Below are 23,980 nucleotides of genomic sequence, written 5' to 3'. Positions count from 1 at the left end.
CACAAGACTATCAGAAATTCTATGACAAGCAGTCTCTGAGAATACGACCCACATTTGATCAGAGTGAACAAGCCTGAACACAGATACAACTCCACAGAAAACTACATGTGCATAAACAATTAAACATGAAGTTAAATCAACTAATTATTTCTAAATCATACATACTTTCAAAAACAGTAATCTCATGCATTTTATTCCTGGTCAGTGACCAGCACACTAATTATTCTTGGTTGGATGCATAAATTGCATACTGAAATAGAAACTAAGATAGAATTTCAGTGGTTAAAATATGTGAAGTCAGAGCAAGTTATGGGAAAGTATAGTTGGGAGATGTCAGAGTTTTTTTCTCTCTTTCTACCTTATTATTCTGGCAATTAAGCCAAGATCAGACAGACCATACAGTTCCTTTTTAATTCAGTCAAGATTAGTCTGTTCGTACCCAAATATGTCCCAGTTAGAGGAGAACAAAATGAAACATTCACAAGGATATTTCCCTCACACATATTCAATCAAATGTGGACATGCTGAACTATAGTGTAAGAACATCAAAGCACCATTTTCATTCCACAGCACCTAAAAAAAAGCCTATATCATAATTATAGCCAGCAAGAAGCCTGCATTCAATTCTAAGTCAGAAATGCAACATACATGCATTTGCAGCGAAGTCCCTTTGGCTTTCCAGTCCAAAATTAGGTCAAGAAAACCCATTTCTCCTGCAGCTATTATTTATAATACAAAAAAAACACAAACCATTATGAATAAGATAGGATTACAAGAAAATATTTAATTAAACATATAAAGCACTGCTGAGTCAATAAACAAAATGCTGAAGGAATTTGTGCATGCTGTCTGACCAGCTGAGTTCCTCCAGCAGTTTTTTTTAATTGTTCCAGAATACAGCATCTGCAGTCTCTTGTGTCTCTGTCAAGCATTGCTGGCTATTGCTTGCCCGCTTAATATCTTCCAATAACCCCTGACCTCCTCTTTCAGTCACATCCTACCCAATTTGGCATGGACAGATGTCTAGACATTGTTTCTTTAGCTGCCCATAAACATATCTTGCCCAGACCACATAATTAAATTTGCTTTTATTGTTTAAAAATGTGAATTATGAAGGAAATTGCACAAGTCTGTCTTTCAGGCGACAATTATTTCATTGCTAATGATCCAAAATCTTACCCTTCTTAATCATTCAGTTGATTTGTTCACTAGTTTGGAACCGTAAAAGCACTGGAAGAAATTGCTGCAGCTTAAAATGATACATGCACTAAAATACAGATATACAATTACACGGGTAAATTCTTTGGTGTTACTATTTCAGAGGACCTGTCCTGGACCCAGTACATAAGTGCAATTACAAAGCAAGCAAGGCAGCACCTCTACTTCCTTTGGTTTGTGAAGATTCAGCATGACATCTAAAACTTTGAGAAACCTTTATAGATATGTAGTAGAGAATATATTGACAGGCTACATCACAGCATGGCATGGAAACATCCCTGATCAGGGTCCATTCCCAACCAGGACATGCTCTCCTCTCCCTGCTGCTATCAGGAAGGTGGTACAGGAGTCTCAGGATTCTCAACACCAGGTTCAGGAACTGTTACTACCCCTCAAACATCAGATTCTTGAACCAGAGTGGATTACTTCATCTTCACTTGCCTCTTCATTGAAATGTTCTCACAACCTATAGACTCACTTTCAAGGACCCATCAGCTCATGTTTTCAATATTTATTACTCACCATTATTCTTTTCTTTTTGTAATTTCAGTTTGTTGTCTTTTGCATACTGGTTGAATACCCAAGTTGGAGTAGTCTTTTATTGATTCTATTCTGGTTATTATACTGCTGTGGATTTATTGAGTATGCCAACAACAAAATGAATCTCAGGCTTTTTATATGGGTGATATATAAGTACTTTGATAATAACTTTGCTTTGAACTTTAGAAGGTTGCAAAGTAGCTAGATAGTAGATAAAATGTTTTCCTCTATGTTGGCCCTTAGAACAGCTTTGGAGAAGGCTGCTGACATCAGGTCAGAAAAGGAATGGGATTGAGAGTTAAAGTACCAGACAACAGGAAGTGGACATTGAACAAGTCTTTGTTCCAGATTTATTTGGAAACACTTCCCCAACTCTTTCTTCAATATATTGATAATTGCACTACTGCCTCATACTTCATCCAAATAGGACTCGAAAATTCCATCACTTTTGCTGCCAATTTCCATCCTGATATCATTCATGTGGTCCATCACTTCCTTTCCTGGATATCTCTGTCTCCATCTCAGACGACTATCCACCATCTTTCACAAGGTCGTAAATGTTTCAACTACTGACTATATGCCCTGCTCATCTTTCAACCTCTGAAAATTAAGGAAGGGCCCCTCACTCAAAATAGTAACTGGTTTCTCTTTACACTGATGCTTCCCAACTGGTTCAATGTTTCAACATTTCTACTTTTCTTAAAGGAACATATTATGTAAGAATTATATGCAATGCTTTTTTGAACAAAGCACAAGTTATGCTCAGCAAAACAAAGGACAGATGTGATTGCACTGAGGAGTGCAGAGAAGATATAGCATGATGTTGGCAGGACAAGAAAATCTTAGGTATGAGCATTGGCTGTGGTTGTTTTGTTTGGAATGGAGTTGACAAGCAGATAACTTAAATGAGATGCATACAGTATATTTAGGAGAAGCAAAGATCAAGTAAATATGAAGACTAATTTCCCTTAGCTAAGGGAATTGAACATCAAAATGGACTAATTTCAAGAAATCTGTAATGCAGTGGATCCAAGAGGGTAAATAAATCATCAAGAGTGGGAAAGCAACTGTCTGGAATTTATTATTACAAAAACATGATAAAGGCGTAAAATCTTACAACATTTAATGAATACGTTTACGTCTATTTGAAGAGCTGCGATTTGCAGGACTACTGTTTCAGTGCTGAAAGTTGGGATTAGATTGGTAGCATCTTCCTTCTGTATCTGTTTTCAAGAATTATGAATGCACTTCGGGAGAAAAGAGGAACCTCATCCAGCAGCATCAATGTAGTGCTATCTTAAATCAATTACTGATCAATACTTCAGTGTGGCCTCACCAGTACAATCTCCCAACTTTCATAATGTCCTGACTTACAAAGCCCAGTGTGCCAAAAGCCCTTTTCACAACTCTGACAACCTGAGACTCCACTTTCAGTGAACCATGCACTAGTACTCGAACAATCCCCAGAGCACTACCATTCCCTATGAAAGTCTTACCCAGATATGACTTTCAAAAATGCAAAACCTCACACTTAACCAAATTCAAATCCATTTTATATTCCTCAGCGCAACTGTACAGCTGATCAAGATTCCCATATAATTATTGATAACCTTCTTCAAAGTCCGCTTTACCCCCTCCACCAAGTAACCTACTATCATCATGCTCTGTTTTCTACCATCAATCCAATTAGCCAGCTCTCCATGGATTCCATGCAATCTAACTTTCCAGAGCAGTGTAACATGTTGGACATCACTAAAGGCCTAAACACAAAGTACACTGCAGATGCTGTGGACAAATCAACACATACAAACAAGCTGGGGGAACTCAGCAAGTCGGGCAGCATCCGTGGAAACAAGCAGTCAACGTTTCGGTCCGAGACCCTTCGTCAGGACTGAAGAGGGAGGGGGCAAGTATAGGGGGTACCTATAAAGAAGGTGGAGGGGGTGGGAAGGAGAAAGCTGGTAGGTGCCAGGTGAAAACCCAATCAGAGGAAAGATCAAGGGGTGGGAGAGGGGAAGCAGGAATGTAAGGGGAAAGCACTATGGGTAGTAGAAGAAGGCAGAAGCATGAGCGAGGTGATAGGCAGCTGGAAGAGGAGGCAGAGTGAAACTGGGATAGGGAAAGGGAGGGAATTACTGGAAGTCAGAGAATTTGATATTCATGCCAAGGGACTGGAGACAACCCAGACGGTATATGAGGTGTTGCTCCTCCAGCCTGTGTTTGGCCCCATCATGGCAGTAGAGGAGGCCATGTTTGGACATATCCGAATGGGAATGTGAAGCAAGAGTTGAAGTGGGTGGCAACTCTTGGGCCGTATTCCCTGGAGTTCAGGAGAATGATGGGGGATCTCATAGGAACATTCCAATGTTAAAAGGCCTGAACAGATTAGATATGGCAAAGTTATTTCCCAAGGTCGGGGAGTCCAGGGCAAGAGGGCACGACTTCAGGATTGAAGGACGTCCACTTAGAACAGAGATGCGGAGAAATTACTTTAGTCAGACAATGGTAAATCTGTGGAATTTGCTGCCACGAGCAGCTGTGGAGAGTGTTGTCATAAACCTCCAGAATTGTCTTGATGGCCTCCCTTGCACATTCACTCAGTTTTTGAGGATGGCCTCGTCTAGGCAGATTTGCAGCTATGCCATGTTCTTTCCATTTCTTGATGATTGACTTAACTGGAACTCCAAGGGATACTCAGTAACTTGGAAATTTTCTTGTATCCATCTCCTGACTTGTGCTTTTCAATATCTTTTTTGCGGAGTTGCTTGGAGTGTTCTTTTGTCTTCATGCTGTAGATTTTGTCAGGATACTGACTCAATAGCAGTTGCTGATACGGATGTATTTTTACTACAATTAATTAAAACACCTTGACTCTCCATTTGGAGGTGTGGAGATGATTTCCGTTTAACTGTGTATATATGTATATATTTCCGTTTATATGTGTAATTAACTTAGATCACTTTGTAAAGATCTGTTTTCACTTTGGCAAGAAATAGTATTTTTCTGTTGATCAGAGTCAAAAAAGGTAAATTAAATCCACTGTGATTCAATGTTGTAAAACAATAAAACAAGAAAACTTCCAAGTGGGGTGTACATCACATCCCTTGTAACTTACTACTGATATTAAGATGTCCTAACCAAGAGCGCACAGGCTTTTCTTTGGAACCCTCCTTAAATAAACGCACTATTTCCAGTCTATCAGCAACGATAGCAAATGATGATGCAATTCCCTCTCTAGTTACTCTGTCCCTTAACTTTAAAATACTTTCAAGATCTCTGGATTTTCCTTAATCTTCTCTAACAAAGTTATCTCATGTCCTCTTGTTGCTCTCCTAATATCCTTCTTGGGGAGAGTTCAGTGTCCATTATACTCCTTCAGGGATTCACTTGATCCCAGCTACCTGTACCTGACCCATGTCTCCTTCTTTTATCTGGTCCAGGGCTCAATATCTCTTTGTCATCCAGGGTTACACACTCCTACTAGCCTTGCTCTTCAGTCTAACAGGAGCATGTAGGCCTTGAACTCTCACTATCTCACTTCTAAAAGCCTCCAACTTGCCCACAGTCCTCTTGTCAAAAAACAACCTATTCCAGTCAACCCTTGCAAGGTTCTGCTTCATAACATCAACATTCATCTTGCCACAGTTTAGAACTTGAGCGGGAAACCAATTCTGTCCTTTTTCATAACTATTTTAAAACTCATAGAACTACGGTCACTTGTCCAAATGTGCTCCCCAACTGTTACCTCATTTATTTTCCCTGCCTGTCTCTCAAGAGTAGGTCAGTTTTATCCTCACCCTAGTCAAGCCTCTAAATAATGCCCAAGGAAACTTTCCTGAAAGCACCTAACAAATCCCATCCCAACTAAGCCCTTTATTAGGAAAGAAAAAGATCCCCTCCGCTCATTTGCCTCATTGACATTTGGGATCCCATCTCCTTGCCAATCTTATTTAAACTCATCCTTGTAGCACAAACAAATCTGTCTGCCAGTATATTGGTCCTCCTTCAGTTCGGGTGGAACACAACCCTCTTGAACAGGTCACCTGTGCTTCAGAAGACATTGCAATGGTACCAGAACCTAAATCCAGTACCTACACTAATTTTTCAGCCACATATTCATTTGTTATATCCTCCTATTCTTACCCCCACTTGCATGTGATACTGGAAGCAACCGAGATTATCACCCTCGAAGTACTATTTTTTAACTTCTTCCCAAGCTTCCTATATTCACTCTAGAGGACCTCATCCCTTTCTCTGCCAAGGTCATTTGTGCCAATGTGCAAATGACTTTCTGGTTGCTCAACTTCCCCCTTGAGAATGTTCTGTGACATCCTGAATCCTGGCACCAGGGATGCAACACAACATTATTTTGAGATCACAGATCCTATCCGCCCTCGTAAGTATCGAGTCCCCTATCATTATAGTTCTTCCTGCCTTCAACTATTTCCCACTGTGCCTCAGAACCAGTCCTGGTGCCACTGAACGAGCAACTGCTGCCTTCTCCTGGACTGTCACCACCAATAGTATCCAAAATGGTATACTTGTTTTCGAGAGGACTGGCCAAAGAGGAGTCTTGCACTAGCTGACTACTCCCTTTTCCTATGCTCGTGGTCACCCAACAACTTTCTGCCCATAGCCTCGGTGTGACCACCTCACTAAAACTGAGATCCATGAAACACTCAGCACCTCAGAGGATCCTGGGTTTAACCTCAACTCCATATATCCAGCTCCTTCACATAGTCAGTCAGAAGCTGCAGCAGGACACACTTCCCACAGGTGAAGTCCTCATGGATACTGAAGTCTTCATGTCCTAAGTGCCATCTGTATTCTCCAGGGCTAAAAAGAAAATACAACTAACCTTATCTGAGCCATGCTCACTGAAGCCATACGAGTCTTTTAACTTACTATCCAGACACCAGCCCACTCTCACAATGGCTGTTCATTTACAGCCTACTTCTGTTGGCTAATGTGAATGGATTTCTCATAAGTTTTATGAGCCAAGCAGAAGGGCTCTTTTTCCAGCTTCTCATTGCTGCTTTGCCTCCTGCCTCTCAGGGCCTTTATAAGCTTCCTACCGTTGCTTTTCCTCCTGCCTCCTCCTTGAATCTTTCAATGAAAATGACCTTCCATTCTTCTAAACTTGAGAAGAAATGTCCTGTCTCTCTATTCTCCCCACACAGAACCTACCCCCACCCAGCCAATACCTCCTTCCTCTGAAATCAATTGCAATCCTACTAATCGCAAGTATATCGTCCCTTACGTAAGAAAGCCAGGTGTATACAATATCCCAATTGCAAACTCAGTGAGGCCCTGTATAGCTGCAAATTGTGTGCAGATTCTTACAATGAAAGTCATTCAGCCCATTTGCCACTTTGCCTGTTAAACCTGCATGTTTGCTTTCTCACCATTTGAAAATTACTCTGCTTTTCTTTATTTGTCAACATAATTAATGACTTTATACTTCATCTGTCAACTCATGTTCATTCTCTTCGTAAGTTCCAATCACCTTGAAAGCTCTCTGCACTCTCTTCACAACTCATACTGCCAGCCAGCTTTATATCACCATCTCGGTATATTCATCCAAATTATTGAATAAGATTGCAATTTTTTTGGAACAGAACATACAGCAATGAACTATACAGCACAGAATCAAGCCTTCTGTCAATAATTTTGAACTGGCATTTAAATACCTAACTAACTAATCCCTTCCACCTACACAATGCCCATATCCCTCTAAATGCAAGTGGATCATATGCCTTTCCTGCTTTAAAAACTTATTTATGAGCATCTCAAGATTTGGAAAATCTGAGATGTAATTATTGAAAATATATTTTAAATAAAGTATGAATCATTGTTTTGTACAGCTTTATAATAAAGAATATTTAATCTAGTTCTTGATCTCATAATCACTTGTAATCTTTCATTACCACAAAGTAATTGTAGGGAAGCTTCATGAGAAAAAAATTTGCAGTTGATTAATCTTTAGTTTTTGCATTATTAAACAAGAAATACAATCAAAAGCAATACACTGCAAATAATGAAAATTTTAGTAGAACAGGCTACACCTGTGGTGAAGAGATTAGAGAAAATATGTCAATGTTAGAGGACTTAGTGCAGTTCTGGTTGCAACACTATTGGAAGGATTGGAGGAACTGCTTTTCCCACAGAGTGGTGAATCTGTGGAATTATCCTCTCAGTGAAGCAGTACAGGCTAACTCATTAAGTATATTTAACACACAGTTGGACATATTTTAGCATAGGAGGGGAATTAAGGGTAATAGGGTTCAGTGGAGCTGAAGTCCACGGCCAGATATGCCACATCTTATTGAATAGTGGATGAAGCTCAGTGGGTCAGGTGACCTACCTCTGCTCCGATTTCTTATGTTCTTATATCAAGATGTGATTACACTGGAGAGAGCGCAGTAGAGTTTCACCAGGATGTTGCCTGGATTGTAGCTCTTTAGTTATGAGAGATTATTTAGGATGGTCTTGTTTCCTCTGGAGCAAATGAAAATGAGGGGTGATGATAGAAGTAAACAAGATTATGAAACAGAAAAATATGATAAGATTGTTAAAGTGCTTTTTGTACACAAGTGGTATCAAAGACGAGAGTGTGAGGTTTAAGGTGAGAAGAAACTTTTTTGTTTGGAAAGGGAATTGGAGGTCAAGTGTTTTTTACAAAGAGTTGGAGGATATTGAAAACATGCAGCCAGAGGGGGTGGTGTAATCAGATACAATTAATATGTTGAAAAGTCACTTAGACAGATAGGCAAGGCATAGAAGAATATGCCCCAATGCAGATAAAAGGGATCAGCGTAGATGGTGGGGCAGAGGGAATCTGTATAGATATAGTGGAACAAAGGGCCTATTTCTGTGCTGTACGACTCTATACACATGCAACATAAACGTGCAAACTATCCTGACTCACCTTAGAAATTTTCTTCTCTTTTTGGCCGAATCTTCCGGGGTTTTTAATAGCTTTCTCTTTTCCTTCTCAGGTGTCCGTAGAAATGCTTGTGCACATTTCAACCAATCACTTGCTGACCTGACGGAGCGCTGACTACATCCAGATTCACAAGCAGATGCATTTGGCTGTATAGAAATAGGTGGAGTGGACTTTTCGACTTGATCCTGTTCAGTTGTGCAGTCACTATCAGATGAAATTTCTAAAATATCTTCTGCTACCTAAAACATGAAAGATTCAAGTTACCTATACAAGATTCCATTTTAAATCTGTCACTATCTTGGCAAAGGAAAGAATCTGATTGAAGAAGTGCCTCACTTGTCATACCGGAGAAATTTTTACAAAACAGACAGGAAATATTCCCAGAACTGAGCTACATTCATGACCACCATACTTCTACTTTCTCCTGCACACTGTACACAATTAAACATTAAATATGTACCATGACTTGAAAACTTATTTCAGTTTATTTTTCATGTCAGAGACAATACAGTACTCTATTTTCATTATTGCCTCCTCATTACTTGCAAAAGTTTAAATAGTTTTCTGAAGACACTTTTTAACTCTGGCTAAAATATTAAGCCCTAAACTTAAAGTACACTGTACAGAAGTATATAAAAACATTGTAAAAGGAGGAATCAAAGCAAAAGTGTTATATATTCTCAATTCATCTCCTCAGCACCATGAAAAAATAAAGACATCTCCAATTACACTCCTTCTGCTTAAGCGTAATGTTATACTGGTAGGAGAAGACCCTGGGAATGATCAATACTAACTCCAGATCACGTGAAGTTTCCTGGCATTCTTTCTGATGATCACTTATTTATTATCCTTGTTCGATTGATGGAGCAGTACTTTTCTACACTGTAAAACTCTTCTTCGAAAAAGATAGTGCTGAGCTGCAATCTCTGTCAAAACCGCAGTTAGACTTTGATGAACATTGAAAAGTACGGCACAGGAACAGGCCCTTTGGCCCACAATGCTGAGCCAAACCAACTAAATTAGTAATCAAATGGGTAGCTACTTAATCTCTTCTGTATATACAATGTTCATATTCTTCCCTCACATTCACTGTCTATCTGAACATCTCTGAAAAGTTTCTAATGTTTCTACTAATCAAACCCAAGCAATGCTTTCCAGGCATCCACCAGTCTCTGTGCAAAAATCTTGCCCCTCACATCTCCTTTGAAGTTACCCCCTTTCACCTTAAATGCATGTCTTCTGGTATTAGACACTTTAACCCTTGGAAAAAAATGGTCTCTCTACTATAGCTATGCCTCTCATAAACTTATGAACCTCTACCAGATCTGCCATCAGCTTTCTCCGCTCCAGAGAAAAAAACACAAGTCTGTCCAACCTCTGATTATAGCACATGCCCTCTAATCCAGACACATCCTGGTGAACCTCTTTTGCACCTTCTCCAAAGCTCAACATTCTTCACCAGAACTGTACACAATACTCCTGATGCAGCTTAACTGGAGTTTCATGAAGCTGCAACATCACTTCCTGACTTTCCAACTGAATGCCTCAGCTAACAGACACACTATCAACCTGTGTAGCCACATTCAGAGCTATGAACTTGGACCCAAAGATCCTTCTGCTTATCAATACTGTTAAAGATCTTGCCTTGTGTAGCATCCGGTTTCTAAATGGACATTGAACACATGAATATTATCTCACTTTTTTTTTAATTTCTGTTTTTGCACTAATTATTTTAATTTAACTATTTAATATACACATATATACCTACTGTAATTCAGTTTTTTTATTATTTACCATGTATTGCATTGTACTGCTGACATAGTTAACAATTTCATGACATATGTTGGTGATATTAAATCTGACTCTGATTCTGTACGTCTTTTGTATATTTGATCTACCAAGCTGCAAAATTTCACATTTGGCCGAGTTAAACGCCATCTGCTATTTCTCAGCCCATATCCACAACTGATCTAGGTCCTCTTGTATTCTATGCAAGTCTTCTATGCTCTCCATAACACCACCAATTTTCGTATCATCTGCAAACTTACTAACCCATCCATCCATATGTTCATCCAGGTCATTGAGAAACATCACAAACAACAGAGGTTCCAGTACAAATCCCTGTGGAACACCATTAACCACAGACTTCCAGCTAGAATAAGTCCCTTCGATCATTACCCTCTGTCTTCTATGGACAAGTGAATTCTGAATCAAAATGGCCAATTCACCAAAGATCCCATGCACCTTAGTCTTCTGGATCAGCCTCCCATGAAGGATCTTGTCAAACACCTTACTAAAATCCATGTATACAACATCTATAACTCTACCTTGATCAATTGCCTACATCACCTCATCAAAAAACTCAACGAAGTTAGTAAGGCGTGACTTGCCACGCACAAAGCCACGCTGGCTCCCACTAATTAGGTCATGTTTTCTAAATTCCCTTAAATCCTCTCCCTAAGAATTCTCTCCAGTAACTTTCCCACCACTGTTGTGAGACTCAGCAGTCTACAGTTTACAAGATTACCCAAGATTCCCTTCTTTAGGGACTTCTCTCCCTTTTGCTCTTTCTAAATTGCTGAAACAAATTGACAACCCGATAGTTAAACATACTTTGCATATATGGTTTCAATTTCGGAGATTTTTTGGGTTGACTCAATTCGTTTTAAATAGTCCTATTGTATCTAATTGTTTTTTCCACCCTTCCATTATAGATCGAGCTTATTCGGCTTGGAAAACTAAGGGATTACTAAGATTTTCTGATTTATTTTTAGACAATTGTTTCATGTCTTTTGAGCAATTATCCAACAAATATAACTTGCCTAGATTTCATTTTTTTAGATATTTACAGATTAGACATTTTTTAAGTTCTGTACTCTCTACGTTTCCAAATTTTGTGCCTTCAGATATTTTGGAGAGTTTATTTGAATTAGACCCTTTTCAAAAAGGGCTTATTTCAAAACTTTATAATATAATTATGAAGATACGTTCAGAACCTCTTTATAAGACTAAAAAGGATTGGGAAAGAGAGCTTAGTCTTATTATTTCTAGTGAGAATTGGGATAGAATTCTTCAATTAGTTAATACATCATCGTTATGTGCCAAACATTCATTAATACAATTTAAGGTTGTACATAGGGCCCATATGTCCAAGGATAAATTAGCTCATTTTTACTCTCATATTAGTCCTATTTGTGATAGATGTCAATCTGAAATTGCGTGTTTAACTCATATGTTTTGGTCTTGTTCATTTTTGGAGAAATATTGGAAAGATATTTTTGATATTATTTCTGCGGTTTTGAATATTGATTTACAACCTCATCCTATTACCGCAATTTTTGGTTTACCAATGTTAGACTCACTGCATTTATCTTCTTCTGCCCGTCGAATGATTGCATTTCTAACTCTGTTGGCTAGAAGATCTATATTGTTGAATTGGAAGGAAATTAATCCTCCCACTGTATTTAATTGGTTCTCTCAAACTATGTTATGTTTAAATTTAGAAAAAATTAGAAGTGGTACTTTTGAGACTTCTATTAAATTTGAAAAGTTATGGAGACCATTTATTCAACATTTTCATATGATGTAATATGACCCTGTGCCAAGTTCATTTGATTCCCCAGCTTTTAGCTTATGTATGTTGAGAGGACCGGAAGTGACGGCATTGATGAATACTTATTTTTGTGAGATATTATAAACAGCCCCCTTTTTTTTCTCTCTTTTTTCTGTTTCTTTTTTCTTCTATATTAGTTATTAGATTAGTAGATTAGCTAGTTTTGCATTATATATATATTTTTTTCTTTCTTTTTTCTGTTTTCTTTATATCATATACTATGAAATATTCAGATTTACCATGTTCTTACATATATTTTATGGCTTATGTCTTGGTAAACTCATTTATATTGTAACTATTATGTATGTTTTTTTTATATGTAATGGAATTTATATATTGGTAATTTCTTTATCAATATATCATTTGTATTCTGTCCATATTACTAATAATAATAAAAAGATTTAGAAAAAAAAAGATTCCCTTCTTGAATAATGAAACATTAACTACTTGCCAGTCCTCCAGGACCTCACCTGTGGGTGGAGAGGAGACAAAAACATTGATCAAGGTCCTGCCAATCTCTTCTCATGCCTCTCTCAATAACATGAAGTATATCCCATCAGGACCTGGGGGCTTATCCACCCAAATGGTCTCTAAAAGATCCAAAACTATCTTTTCCTTGACCTCAAAATGTCCTAGTATATTGATACGCTCAGCACTGATCTCCCTAATATCCACACCTTTCTCCTTGATAAATACTGATGTAAATTATTCATCAAGGTTTTTACTTACATTCTCTACAAACGTCCCTCCCCCACTTTATCCTTGAGTGGTCCTACCCTTTCCCTAGTTATCCTCTTGCTCCAGATGTATATATAGAATAGTTTAGGATTCTGTTTAATTCTACTTGCCAAAAACTTTTCATAGACCCTCCTGGCTTTCCTAATTCCCTTCTTGAGTTCTTTTTTCTGGGCTTCTTTATAATCCTCAAGGGCTCTGTTTCATTTGACCTTCTTAAGCTTTACATTATTTCCTTTTTCTCCTCGACTAAATTAATCACGTCATCCTAGTCCTTTCTTTTTCTGGAACATATCTGTCTTGTTCTCCATGCAATTGATCTTTAAACACCCCCACATGTCAGATGTGGACACATCCAAAACCAGCTTTTCCCAATGAACTCTCCCTAGTTCCTGCCTAATGCTCCCATAATTTGCATTGCTCCAACATAATACCCTCTTGCAAGGTCCAAACTTCTCCTTATCAAGAGCTATCTTAAAACTTAAGGAGTTGTGGTCACTGTTCCCTAATTGTTCATTCCATGATGGTTCGGTCACTTGATCAGGCTCATTACCCAACACCAAGTCCAGCACAGCCCCTCGTCTTGTTAAACCATCTTTTGCACACAATTGCTGAGCTCCCACTTTCATCTGGCCTAACACTTGATTGTACCAGCCACTTTGTTGCTGTAATACAAGATTCCGAGATTGAGTACCTGTTACAAGTGATGCCCCACATCTAAAAGTGTGATGGACTATGTTTAACTTTAGTCTTCCAATGCAGCTGCAGCAACACTCAAACCACTGTGCTCGATCAGCACCACATCTACCACCTAAACATTCACTCTCATCAGAAAACCTTCTGTAAAATCAGCATCAGAATCAGGTTTATTATCACAGGCAAGTGACATGAAATTTGTTAATTTAGTAGCAGCAGTTTAATGCAATACATAATCTAACAGAGAGAGAAAAAAATAAATAAAATGAAACATAATAATAAATAAACAAGTAAATTAATTGAGTATATTGAATAGATATACTATTGAATAGATTATCGAGGTGCAAAGGAACTTCGGAGTCTTTATGAAGATTCCCTAAAAGTTAACTTGCAGGTTGAGTTGCAACAAGGAAGGCAAATGTAATGTCAGCACTCACTTCAAGAGGACCAGAATACAAAAACAAGGATGTAATGCTGAGCCTTTATAAGACACTGATCAGCCTGCACTTGGAGTATTATAAAGAGTTTTGGGCTTGTTTTTAAAAGATGTGCTGACATTGTAGAGGGTCCAGAGGAGGCTCACAAGAATGATCCCAGGAATTAAACAGTTAACATATGAGTAGTATTTAATGTCTCTGGGCCTGTTCTCAATGGAATTTAGATGAATGAGGGGGGATTTCATTGAAACCTATACTAAAAGGCAGTGATGCAATGGATGGAGAGGATGTTTCCTACAGTGGGGGAGTACAAGACCAGAGTGCACAGCCTCAGAATAGAGGGACATCCATTTTGAACAGCGATGAGGAAAAATTTCTTAACCAGTGTGGTGAATCTGTGGAATTCATTGCCACAGACAGCAGTGCAGGCCAAGTCGTTGTGTATATTTAAGGTGGAGGTTAATTAGGAATTAAGGAGGCAAGAGAATGGGGTTGAGAGGGATAATACATCAGCCATGATGGAATGGTGGAGCAGACTCAATGGGCTGAATTGCCTAATTCTGAACTATGTCTTATGGTCTTACAGAGTGAAAAGACAATTTTACATTCTGTTTACTCAGATGAAATCATTACACATTTCATTAAGCTAGAAAAAAGTGAAATAATAACTATACAGGATAAAGTGCAAAAGCTACTGAAGAAGTAAGAATCCGTCTTACTGAGTTCAAGACTCTGATCACAGCATGACAGAAGTTGTCCTTCAGCATGCTGGTACATGCATTCAGGTTTTTATATCTTCTGCCCGATGGCAGAGGGGCGAAGAGAGAAGGATGGGTGCCTTTGATTATGGTGGCTGATTTACTGAGGCATCAAGGTTAGACAGAATCTATCAAGGACAGGCTAGTTCCTGTAATGTACTGAACTGCTTCTACAATTCTCTGCAGTCTCTTGTGGTCACATGCAGAGCAGTTGCCATATCAAGCTGTTATGTATCCAGACAGAATGCTTTCTATGGTGCAGTGAAAAAAAATGGTAAGACTCAACAGGGACATGCCGAGTTTCTTTAACCTCCTGAAAAAATTGAGGCACTAATGAGCTTTCCTTGTTATGACATCAATGTGGTTGGACCAGGACAGGCAATTAGTGATGTTCACACTTAGGAACCTTAAGCTCTCAACATATGCACTGCTCCCCTTTCTGAAGTCAACGGCCAGCTCTTTTGTTTTGTTGACAATGAGGGAAGAGTGGTTGTCATGACAACATTTCACTAAGATCTGAAGATACTAATATGGTTTTCAAATCATTTAAAACTAATAGAATTCTTTACTGGAACCTGCAATAAAAACAGAAAATTCAAGTCAAGCAGATTTATGGAAAGAGAAACCACTTAATGCTCTTGCACACACCTCTTCTTCAAATTATTACACAAATGCTGCTTGAATGACTACGTTCTTCCAAAATAATCTGTTTCAATTTTCAAAAAATCCTGGGTTTCAGAAAATAGAATAAATGCTCATTGGAATTTTTCAATTCTTTAGATAACACTAACTAATTACCAAACATGTTTCCTCTAGTATTTCCCATTTTCAAATGCCCCAGAAAGGCATCAAACAACATAAACAATGGTGGAGAAAACAAAACAATATTATCTTGGATCTGAGTAACCCCTGGTTGTGAGAAACTACTTCAGGAACACATGCCATCAACCAGCTTTCACCTGAAGAGAACAGAATCCACAAAAACGTAAACCCACAACCTATGGAATTCTTCAGGTAATAACTGAAGTAAGTGACAATGGCAGCTCAATACATTTATCTCCTTTGTCATAAGGCCATTAGGTAAAACTCCAAGTATGATTTATTTTTTAAGAAGTCAATTAATATTGCGAGCTTAACCAGTAACACAGAGCATTTCGAGAAGATGAATACAAAGTTTTTGGCTGAAAATACATAAGGGTCTACAAATAGCCCACAGTATCAACAAGCAACTAGTTCAGTGAATCTATAAATATATATATATAAATAATTCTATATCTACATATACTGTATATCTGTATATCTATACATCTATCTATATAGACACACACATACACTCCACAGTCAATCTAAACATTCTCTCCAACATAGCTCATGACCCTCCATGTTTTTTTACAACCACCTGCATATCTTAAGACTGTCTTAAATATCCCAAAATATCCCTAATTGTATCAGCCTCTACTGCCACAGCAAGGCATCTGCAACTGTCCAAAAAAAACACTTAGCTCTGACATCTCCCCTAAGCATTCTTCAGCTAACCTTAAATGAATGTCATTACTGCCCTAGGAAAAGGTGCTGGCTGCTCAGTTGATCTACACTACTCATAATTGTATACATCTCTATTAAGGCACCTTATCCTCCATCACTCCAAACAGAAATGCCCTAGCTAATGCAAACTTTCCTCCTAAGACATGTTCTCTAAGCCAGGCAGATTTCTGGTAAATATCCTCTGCACCCTGTCTAAGCTTCCACATCCTTCGCATAATGAGGCAACTACAACTGAACACAGTAATCTAACTGTAGCCTGAGCAGACTTTAAGTGACATATTAATTTCTTGTGAGAGGATCACCAAGATTCTTGTGAGAATGACCTGCTGAGCACTTCCAACATTGTGTTTATACTTCATACTTCCACCTCTGCAGTATCTTGTACGTCATAGCTCCTTTTTGTTTTGTTAACATTCACCTTCTTACATCTCCTTTCAACGTAATTAACAAGTACTTACTCCTTCTCTCAACTGGCACCAACATCATGTGAGTCATTTAGTCTTCCCTGGTCCCCAACCTAACATTTGCTTCCTTCACACTTCCCCTTATCTATAACTTAGAACAAGCTTGAATCAAACAGTATTATTTTTCATTTCTGATGAAAGGTTATCAACATTAACTATTTCTCCCTCCAGCTGCTATTTGACTAACTGAGTATTTTCAGCTCTGTTTTTTTAAATTTATGGGCAATGCCCCATAAGCTCCCTGTTTCTACTTCCTGAACAATTAATTCCAGCATCCTCCCAACAATTAATGACAGGCTTTTGTTCCACTTCTTTGTTCATTCTTTCATGAGCATCTAAGTACTTCCAACTTACTATTTCAGATTAATTTATTCTTCTTTGAAGACGAACACAAAATACACTTAATACCTCAACTATTTATTTAATTTCCAAAAATAATTTTTCTTGCCTGTTTACTTCATTGATAACAGACTCCAACAATTTCCCAATAAGTAGTGTCAATCTAACTAGCCTAGTTTTTGATCTCCTCTTTCCACCTTTCTTGAATGGCCTGTAGTCTTCCAAAAGAATGAAATTATGCCAACTGCGGTGTGAGCTTTACATCAAAATGCATTGGCCCTAGTACTGCAAGTAAATGCCAGCAGTTCTGTAACAACTGCTAATATTTTCCTTGGTAGATGCAGGCAAGCATTGAACTTCAGCACATGCATGTTCAAATGAAGAAATGTTGAACAAGTTGATTTCAGCCATTGAATCTATCAGTATATTCTGCCATTGGATATTGCTGAGGAACATGTTCATGGATCATGGGCCACTTTCAATACAAATGTCACAGCTGGAAAAACCTCAGTTAAGAATAAGATAATTTGCCTATTTATAAATATTGTACTTGCAGTAAGAACTTCAATTATTTTAAAATGTTGGATTTCAGTCTATTTTCCATTGCTTATTTCTGGGTGTCAGGGAAATTAATATATTGCAGAAGCTGCATAATTTCGACAGGTAGTAAACTTGTGGTTGTGGCTTTGTAGTCTGTCACATTTACTCTGCCCATCTATGTAAATTGTTTGATTGCCTAATTTCATGGCAAAACAGAATGAGTCAGTCAGGTATGGGACATTATAGGTCAAAATGTTTGGCTTGAACTAGGTTAAGAAAGGGATAATCAGCAAGATGAGTGATAAAGACTATTCAGTAAAATCAAACAAATATGTTCACGTTGTGGTATTAACCTTACTGTAGGTTGTCATGTAATCTGGCTAAGTAAACCTCATGGCCAAAAGCAAAAGTGCTCTTGGTTGATGATTTGCAACAAGGGTGTCATGGTAGCATTGCAGTTAGCATTACACCATTACAGCTTGGGGTGTCAGAGTTTTGGGTTCAATTCCAGCATCCTCTGTAAGCAAGTTTTACGATCTTTCCTGTGTGGGCGTGGGATTCCACACAGTGTGCCAGTTTTCTCACACAATCCAAACTAAGTTAACTGGTCATTGTAAATTGTCCCATGATTAGGATCCGGTTCAATTAGTGGATTGCTGGGCGACACGGATCGAAGGCCCTGCCCTTTGCTGGATCTTGAAACAAATAAATAATAAAATTATTGGTTTTATTACATTTCTTAAAATATGGATTTGTTAAATTCAGTGATTCAATGAAAACCAGGCGCAAGATAGCAACTCTCTATGTGATGAAAATTCACAATCTTGGCATGTCAGGTCACTTTGGTAACATTTTAGAACATTGGTATTCCTGAGTACTGTTCTGTGTGTTATGAATGTGAAGCAACTCTGAGGGGCCAAAAGGTACAAAGTCGCCCCCTCCTTTTTGAGAATCGCAAGATCGCTATTAATTCGGGTCTGGGACCCAGGAAATGAGAGAGAGAGACACGCAGAATACACAAGGTTTGGAATGTGTCCTGGCCTCAGCGGAACGGATCCATTGAAAACTGCCATTGTCTCTTGGAGACGGAATTGTGTATTGAGTACTGTATTATTCATTGAAAACCCTCAGGGGTCAACCAGAGTGGTCTGGTTGAGGGATTGCATCATCCCAACCTGATTGACATCTGAGACTCCATGAATAAAGATAAAAGAGGGGTCTGGGGAACAACCCCTTCAGACGTACCAGGAGAAACGCTAGAAATCCAGTGACAGCGTTTTATAGCAAAAGCCGGTGGGGGCTCGTGTGCGTCCTCCCTTGCCTGGGTGGCGGGCTCATCACAGAAGAACAGTTTAGCTAAAGGAGAGGCCACAAGTGAAAGGCCACGACAATGAGACTCCTGACGGATCGAAATCATAACAGGAAAGCCGGCAAGTTTTTCTCCAAATCTCTCTCTCCCTCCAACCATTGCAACACAACGGTCCCCAACGGCTGCAGCCTGCATGAACTGAGTGAACTTTATATTTCCATCGGACAATACATTATCCCCTAGACAACGATAGAGCTTATTTCTTATTATTATTATACCCGCACTTTTAGATTTAGTATTGACGACGTATATTATCTGTATAATTGCATTGATATTATTTTTGTGTACTTTTACTAATAAATACTGTTAAAAATAGTATCATCAGACTTCAACGGACGTCTCCATCTTTGCTGGTAAGTGACCCAGTTATAGGGTTCGTAACACTTGCAAGAAACAATACAATCACATTGGGAGAAAAGAATACATCATAAAAAAGCTAGTTAGTTTAAAGAATTATAAATTTAAATAATGTTATAAAAAAAACTTCCTAAAAGTCAGCCCATGAGCCTCCGGATCCAGCACATCATTCTCCTTAACTGCCTTCATTACAACAAGATCCTACCACGAAACACATCTTCTTCCTTCCCCAACCCTCTGCTTTCCGTAGGGATCGCTCTCTCCATGACTCCCTCATCCATTTGTCCCTCCTCACTAATCTCTGCTGGCAGGACAAGAGCTACATCTACCCTTAAACCTCCTCCCTCACCACCATTCAGGGCACCAAACAGTCCTTCCAGGTGAGCAAGCACTTCACCAAAAAATTTGTCAGAGTTATCTATTATATCCAGAGCTCCCAGCTCATCAATGAGACCCAACAGAGATTGAGGAATTGCTTTATTGAACATCTTCGCTCTTCAAACACAAAATATAGGATGTTCTTGTGTCCAGCCATTTCAATTTGACATCTCATTCTGGCATGTTGATACATGGCTTTCCATTTGACATGATGAGGCCACACTCAGGCTGAAGGAGCAACACCTCATAGCCTCCAACCAACCCAATGACATGAGCATCAATTCCTCTAACTTCCAGTTATTTCTCCCCCTCCCCTTCTCTCTTTCTCTGTTCACCATTCTGGCTCCCCTCTGATCCCTTTTCTTCTCTTCAAATGTCTATCACTTCCCTCTGCTGACCCTCTTTCCCTTTCTCCGATGGTCCACTGTCCTCTCCTATCAGATTTCTTTTTAGTCAACCCTTTACCTCTTCTACCTATCACTCCCAGCTTCTTACATAATCACACCACCTCCCCAGCCTGGTTTCATCTACCACCTACCAGCCTTCCCCTCCTCTCACCTTCTTATTCCAGTTTCTTCCCCTTTCCTTTCCAGTCCCGATGAAGGGTCTCGGCTCTAAATATCAACAGTTTATTCATCTCCATTGATGCTACCTGCCCTGCTGAGTTCCTCAAGTGATTTCAAGATTTCCAACACTGCCAGATTTCGTGTTAATGAACAAATGTGCAGACATAGCTTCCACATTTTTGAAAAATATTACCAAGCTGTGAAGAATTAAGAAATTAAGAAAAATAATCTCTATTGCCATAGAGTAGCACCTTCACAAAAAATGTTGCAATCAACATAAAAATTCAAAAAGACTTGATTGGTGATGCAAATGGCACTCTTCTTCAAATCTTTTGTGTATGATTAGCATACAGGCCACAAACATGCTGCTTTGGTAACATCAGCACTAGAAATGAGACCATTTTCCCATTTGTTTGTGAATGCTTCTTTGCCAGTCAGGTGGTGGATGCACTGGATTTGTCCAGATTCAATCTTAACTCTGTGCTATACAGGCTGTTCCCAGGCTGTAACAAGACAAATATCAGTTGCTGCTGAAAAGCTATCTACGTAATAAAAATTGCCATTTGGTATGTGCAAAATGCACTGACGCTCCAGAACAACATGCTGTTTGTGACGGTGCTACAAAGTGACACACTCAAAGGCACAGGAATATGTGCTAAGGATTGTGCTGAACCTGGGTGTAGTCACTGTGAAGGCTGCGTGGGAAGGCCACAGTTTGGGATTTCTCTGCCTTCGCACACAAATCAATTCAAACTTGTGTCAGGACCTGACAATTTTTTTTAAGATTGTAAATTGATGACAAAAGACGATGCACAAACATCAAGAAATGGAAGTAACATTTGTTATCCAAACATTAACCTGAATGTTTTATATTACATACTTCCGATCATTTAAAAAGCACTCTTGGAAAAAAAACTCAAAAGCGTCTACGTTTTATGAATATATTTGCCAAGCCCTTCCTTTTCATTACATAGTTAAGCTCCCCAACTAATCAGCCAATATGCATTGTAGGAGAATGAACTACATTATCCTTTGGCTTCACACCAGCAACAGACGTCACCAAATGACAGCCTGGAACACTATGTTCTTGGCAAACAAACAAAAATGTGTTTAAACATATCACTGGGTAAAAGAGTCAATGCAAGAAAACATTTTTAAAATGAAGATAATAAGAATACAGTTACAGACTTCAAAATACGAACAAAATATGGTCATTAAGTTCCTCCTCCATCATTCCAACCACCAGATTATTTAACTGCTTAATTACTCCTCCCTTCACACTGTATGACGATGTACCTGGAAATTTTAGACCTCTGCTAGAAATTATGTAGGACAGGGAGTGATCAACCACAAGCCCAAGCCCCAGAGTCATTTCCTGTCAAATTTAAAAAGGCAGAGCAATTCACCTTTGAAAGCAATAAGTCAAGGCATAAACTGAACAAATAAAACTACCAATATCAGCAGCTATAAAAATCCTTTGTACACATCCAATTGAAAGTGAACCACTGCACCACTTCACCACAAAATAATTATTTCACATGTGAAATTAATATAGTTATTTAACTTTGGCTGTTATTTCATGAATCTACCAAAAGACATGAAATAGACACAGTACCAAAAATGTTCAAATTAACTAACTCCATCCAAAGTAAATGACAAAGCTAATCTATTACTCCCACTTTTTTTTTTAAACATTTGGCAGCCTTTAACATGGTTACTGTATTATACCTCACCAACTTTTATTCGGATAGGTAGGATCACCTATTTGGTTAATTTTTTTTTTAAATCAACTATGTCAAAGCTAGGGTGGGTGGCACTGTTCTCCAGTGAGTAGAGCTACTACTTTACAGCTTCAGCAACACATGTTCAATCCTGATCTTCAGTGTTGGCTATGTAGAGTTTACACATTCACTCTGTAACCAAGTGTGTTTCCTCACCTCCAGAAGTTTCTCTTCCCAGTTCCACATATAAGATTATTAAGGGATTGGACAAGCTAGAGGCAGGAAACATGTTCCTGATGTTGGGGGAGTCCAGAACCAGAGGCCACAGTTTAAGAATAAGGGGTAGGCCATTTAGAACAGAGATCAGGAAAAACTTTTTCACCCAGAGAGTTGTGGATCTATGGAATCCTCTGCCTCAGAAGGCAGTGGAGGCCAGTTCTCTGGATGCTTTCAAGAAAGAGTTAGATAGAGCTCTTAAAGATAGCAGAGTCGAGGGATATGGGGAGAAGGCAGGAACGGGGTACTGATTGTGGATGATCAGCCATGATCACATTGAATGGTGGCGCTGGCTCGAAAGGCCAAATGGCCTACTCCTGCACCTATTATCTATTGTCTCTACGTTCCTTAAAGATCTACACCTGTCCTCCTGTTTCCATTTGCATCTTGTTATTAAGCAGGTACTATTAGTTTCCTCATGGCTGCTGATGTCACCTAGATTTACCATCCATCACTTTCAGTATGTCCCATGTCTTTCAAAAGTCAGGCTGCTTGTCCATCATCTAGGAATGGATGAGCAGAAGTTTTCTTTAACCAAATATTGGAAACACCAAAGTCCTCAACTTCAGAACCAGCCATAAACTATTTCCTATCCACTGATTCCAAATGAAAGTTCCCTGACCTACATTAACTGTTTTTCTCTCCACAGACATTGACAGACTTGCTGGATGTTCCAGAATCTGGATGTCAAGTTTTATTTGCTAATGTTCCTTTAAAACTGGGCTGATTTGTTTGTTAAAGGTGCCACATAATACAAGATGTACAAAAAGGTTGGATGAACTCAGCCTTTCTGTACATCTTGATTTGACCACAGCATCTGCAGTGTACTTTGTGGTCACATAATACAATGTTGTTGTCTCTGTTGTGTACATCCAATTGTTCTAGTCTCAACACGCACCTGACCGTGCCAGCCTCTGAGGCTTAGACGCTCTAACTCTCCGGAATATGGATAGCTGGCATAGCCCTTTTAAAGATTCAGGCTAATTGGAAGACATGTTTTGGTGCCAAGATTTTGATATTTAAAATTCAACTGAACTGAGGATTGGTGCTCAATCGTCAGTTTAACTTTTGGATTCTTGTCTACATCAAGTTTAGAACCCTATCTTCCTTTCAGCCTTGAAAGAGTCTCGATTCTGGTCTCGGATACTCCAGCATTTGGGTCCTAACCATCCTATCAACCAGGGTTTAAGAATCATAGACCAGATGCCTTGTCTTGTCAGTTCAATGAACCCAAAAGAGAGGAACAGCATACCACCATTTTGCCCCAAGCTAAGGGGAATCAATGCACTTGTTTGCAAGGCCAAGGCACAAGGGGAGATTTCCAGGAACAGCCCTCTGGGTTGTCTGTTCATCCCAAGTTCCGTCAGATCTCAAATACTTCGATGGAGACACGCATCAAGAATGACCACTCACCCAGGAATTGTTAGGACCCATGAGATCATTAAGAGAAGATACTGATGGCCTGGAATGGCGAGAGAGGTC

The 23,980-nt window shown here is 38.9% G+C and overlaps 1 protein-coding gene across 2 annotated transcripts in view; it reads right to left on the bottom strand.

Annotated features, from left to right (window-relative positions):
• spidr (scaffold protein involved in DNA repair) overlaps positions 1-23,980 on the bottom strand; it is a 264,566-nt gene that overhangs the window by 197,989 nt on the left and 42,597 nt on the right. For both annotated transcript variants that reach the window (XM_059980514.1, XM_059980523.1), the window contains exon 6: positions 8,687-8,943. In XM_059980514.1, coding sequence (XP_059836497.1) covers positions 8,687-8,943 — 257 coding nt within the window. The remainder of the gene's footprint in view (positions 1-8,686; positions 8,944-23,980) is intronic.

Source organism: Hypanus sabinus, chromosome 1 (genome assembly GCF_030144855.1).
Source record: "Hypanus sabinus isolate sHypSab1 chromosome 1, sHypSab1.hap1, whole genome shotgun sequence".
NCBI classification, from domain to species: Eukaryota; Metazoa; Chordata; class Chondrichthyes; order Myliobatiformes; family Dasyatidae; genus Hypanus; species Hypanus sabinus.
Note: the sequence above shows the minus strand (reverse complement) of the source record. Positions and strands in the feature narration are given on the sequence as shown.